A 4,088-nucleotide genomic window follows, 5' to 3' on the forward strand; every position below is an offset into this window, starting at 1 on the left:
ACTACCGACTTAGTAACTAACTAAAGTTTAATTTACTTATACCTTCGTCTTCTGTTCTAAGTAAGAAAGAAATTAACTTTACGTTATAGTATTATACTACTCTTCTCTCTCTCTCTCTCTCTCTCTCTCTCTCTCTCTCTCTCTTCCTTTATTTATCTATTTTTGTCTCGCATGCGCAAATCGAATCGCACTAATCGCGCATTACTCTCACGCACCGAAGCAATATGGCCGTCTGCACCCGCACGTTTCATGGTTAAGTACTCGTGAATCTGCACGATACGAACGGAAAATCGCGTTGATCAAAGATCCAGATCGAATTCAATCGTGTCACAGGCGGATACTTGGTGGAAATACGCGGTCGAGCACAAGGCGAAACGAGTGAGAAAGCGGCGCGCGTCAAGTTCACGATTCAGCGCGCTTAACCTCTCGAAGTAGGCGGCAAGTGTCAGTGTCATTTCCAGCCTCGACTACCACTCCGGTTAGTGGTCGAGCGTCACACATCGACGAGGAGGAGAGATCCCGTCCACGTGCCCGTCGTTCACCCGTATTTCTGCGTGTGTCTCGTTTCGTCGCGCCGATAACCGATGTCCGCTGGCATGTTCCGCACGACGACAGCGAGGCCGTTCAACCTTCGTTACATCCTCGCGTTCAACAAACCTTACGCGCTTTGTTGGAGAGAAAATAAACTGAAATAGTGTTTACCACAACTGGACACGTGCGCGAATGCGAATCGGTCCGACACTAGCTTAAGTTTTGTTTTTATAAATATAGAGTAGCCTAAGTCGAATTGTATGTATATATTGCCGCACTGCTACGTCATTCGTTTACATTTATTGTTGCAATCGCTGAATATTGTAAATCGTAAGATACGTAAATACGATACGTAACATATATATATATATATATATATATATATGTGTGTGTGTGTATATTTGTACATACTTTCGAGCTATATTCTTCATCCTTCATTGTCCTATCTGAGTAACGATGCGCTTTATCAGCATTGAGAAGCTTAACGAGATACAAACTGATGCCACACGTATCAGGAACATATGTATCCTAGCGCACGTGGATCATGGAAAGACTACCCTGGCGGATTCTCTTGTTGCGAGCAATGGCATCATATCCAATAAACTGGCTGGCAAACTTAGATACCTGGATAGTAGACCAGATGAACAGATACGTGGGATTACAATGAAATCTAGCTCCATAACGCTATATCATGTATACAACGAAATGGACCATGTGATAAACTTGATTGACTCTCCAGGACATGTGGACTTCTCCTCTGAAGTTTCAACAGCAGTCAGACTGTCAGACGGAGCTGTCATCCTAGTTGATGTAGTAGAAGGCGTATGTCCCCAGACACGTAGTGCCTTATCTATAGCCTACGTCGAGGGTTTGAAACCTATTTTAGTACTTAATAAAGTTGACCGATTAATCACGGAAATGAAATTGACACCATTGGACGCTTACGTACGTTTGACACAAGTCTTGGAACAAGTAAATGCCATCATGGGAGAGTTATTTGCGAGCGACGTGATGGAACGTGAAGAACGCGAGGAGACGGTCGCATCTACGTGGGACAAGGTGAACGAAAGGGATCTGGCCGATTGGCAATCTGTATTGGAAGAGATAGATGATTCAAATTTATACTTCTCTCCGGAACAAGGAAACGTTCTTTTCACTAGTGCAATTGATGGCTGGGGATTTAGTATCAAGGAATTCGCGAAAATTTATTCGAACAAATTAGGATTTAGCGAAAAGGTTCTTCGTAAAACGTTGTGGGGAGATTTTTATATAAATAACAAAACGAAGAGGATCATGAAGGGGGCTCAGGAGAAGGCTAAGAAGCCACTTTTCGTTCAATTGATTTTGGATAATATCTGGGTATTATACGATATTATAGTGATACGAAAAGATAAAGATAAATTGCCGACTATAGCTGAAAAATTAAATATTAAATTGACAACGCGCGATTTGAGGCACACAGATTCAAAAGCACAGTTGCAAGCCGTTTGCTCGCAATGGCTTCCACTGGCGCAAAATTGTCTCGATATGGTATGCGAGAAGGTTCCAGCACCGCATAATTTAACTCATGAGAAAATCGAGCGATTGATAAGCGGAAACAACGACTTCTCTGCTTTACCTCTTGAAACTCAGCAACTGAAAAGAGCATTCTTATCATGCAATCCATCGTTGGAAGCGCCGATTATCGTATTCGTATCGAAAATGTTTCCAGTGGAGAAGGACATGCTGCCCGAAAACAGACCGAAGTCACTAACACCGGAAGAATTGGCACAAAGAAGAGAAATTGTTCGACAGAAGCATGCAGAGAGACTGGAGCAAAAAACTTGTACTGCCATTGAAGACCATGAAGATATTAAGGAAGATACACCCGATACGATAATCTCCAATAACATAAACCATGAAGATGTTACCGAGGATAAATCGGACGGCACATTAGTAGCCTTCGCCAGAGTATATTCGGGAACTATAAAGATTGGAGATGAGGTATTCGTTTTAGGACCAAAACATAATCCTTCTATTGCTTTGGAACGCGAGAAAGCAGGTGAGAAGATAGATCCTTCCTACGTGCTGAAGGATTTGAAGTCCGGCAGACATATTACGAAGGTGACTGTAAATAAATTGTACATTCTTATGGGAAGAGAGCTTGAGGCTGTAAATAAGGTACCAGCGGGTAATGTTTTCGGAATTGGTAGCCTAGAAGAGCATGTTTTAAAGACCGCGACTCTTTCAACGACAATTGCTTGTCCTTCGTTCACAGAATTAACTTCTCTCGCAGTTCCTATATTGAGAGTAGCCCTGGAGCCGAAACATCCCAACGACTTGCCAAAGCTCATCAACGGTTTGAAACTATTGAACCAAGCGGATGCCTGCGCCATCGTTCACATACAAGAGACTGGTGAGATCGTCTTGAGCACCGCAGGTGAAGTTCATCTGGAAAGATGCCTGGAGGATCTCAAGCTGAGATATGCTAAAATCGATATTAACGTGTCTGATCCAATCGTGCCATTTCGCGAAACCGTAGTGCCACCTCCAAAACTCGACATGGTGAATGAGGCGATCGAGAAGAAGGCGGCGGAAGTCAACCTTGAAGTCTGGACGTCAAATCGGCAGTGTCGTTTTGAGATAGACACGAAACCTCTTCCGGAAAATATAACAAAATTATTAGAGAAAAATGCAAATCTGATAAAGTTGTTGGATAGTTACTGCGACAGATACACAAAAGAGAATGGGGAACACGAGGCTATTGCTGGCGAGAATCAACTCAACGAGAGATTCATGTCTGATAAGAAGCAGAAGGAAGCAAAAGTATTCAAGAACGAATTGGAGACAGCTTTTCTCGAAGCGGGATGGAAGGATAATATAATGGATAAAATATGGTCATTTGGCCCACGAAAATGCGGGCCCAATATCTTATTGAACGAAACTGATTACACGCAGAAGAAATTCTGGGAGCAGCAAAACACGAATGTCGATTCTCGAGCAGCGTAAGTATTTCAAAAAATATTGATGCAAAAGCTTTTTATTGTACATATTTCATTTGAAACCAATGTTCGAGAAACATAATTTATTAAATGTAAATTTATCGTAATGATAGATGTTATAACATGTAATGCAAAAAATAAATATGAACGAGATACATACTTTGATTACTTCCTTAAAACTTATTTCGAATAATAACATATATATATATATATTTGCTATATAAATTTTTCAGATACGATAATAGTATAGTCAATGGATTCCAACTTGCTACTCTGGCTGGTCCCTTATGCGAGGAACCTATGATGGGCGTCTGCTTCGTGTTGAAGAAGTGGGAAATTTTTGAGACTCCACAAAGGTAAATATGCATTAATAATTATAATAAATATTCGCATTATTATATCAAAATAAATGTCTTGAATCAACATCTGCGATTAAGAAATACTCTTACAACAAAGTAAATATGTGCATTGCAACTGCTTGCTTTCTGGAAGATAAATGTGTGTGTGTGTGTGTGTGTGTGTGTGTGTGTATGTGTGTGTGTGTGTGTGTGTGTGTGTGTGTGTGTGTGTATATAT

The 4,088-nt window shown here is 41.1% G+C and overlaps 1 protein-coding gene across 1 annotated transcript in view; it reads left to right on the forward strand.

The window, feature by feature from the left end:
- The first annotated feature begins 987 nt into the window (after positions 1 to 987).
- LOC105617245 (elongation factor Tu GTP-binding domain-containing protein 1) overlaps positions 988 to 4,088 on the forward strand; it is a 44,129-nt gene continuing 41,028 nt past the window's right edge. The window contains exons 1-2 of the mRNA XM_012198811.1: positions 988 to 3,515; positions 3,746 to 3,868. Coding sequence (XP_012054201.1) covers positions 988 to 3,515; positions 3,746 to 3,868 — 2,651 coding nt within the window. The remainder of the gene's footprint in view (positions 3,516 to 3,745; positions 3,869 to 4,088) is intronic.

Source organism: Atta cephalotes (assembly GCF_000143395.1).
Source record: "Atta cephalotes unplaced genomic scaffold scaffold00012, whole genome shotgun sequence".
Taxonomy (NCBI): domain Eukaryota; kingdom Metazoa; phylum Arthropoda; class Insecta; order Hymenoptera; family Formicidae; genus Atta; species Atta cephalotes.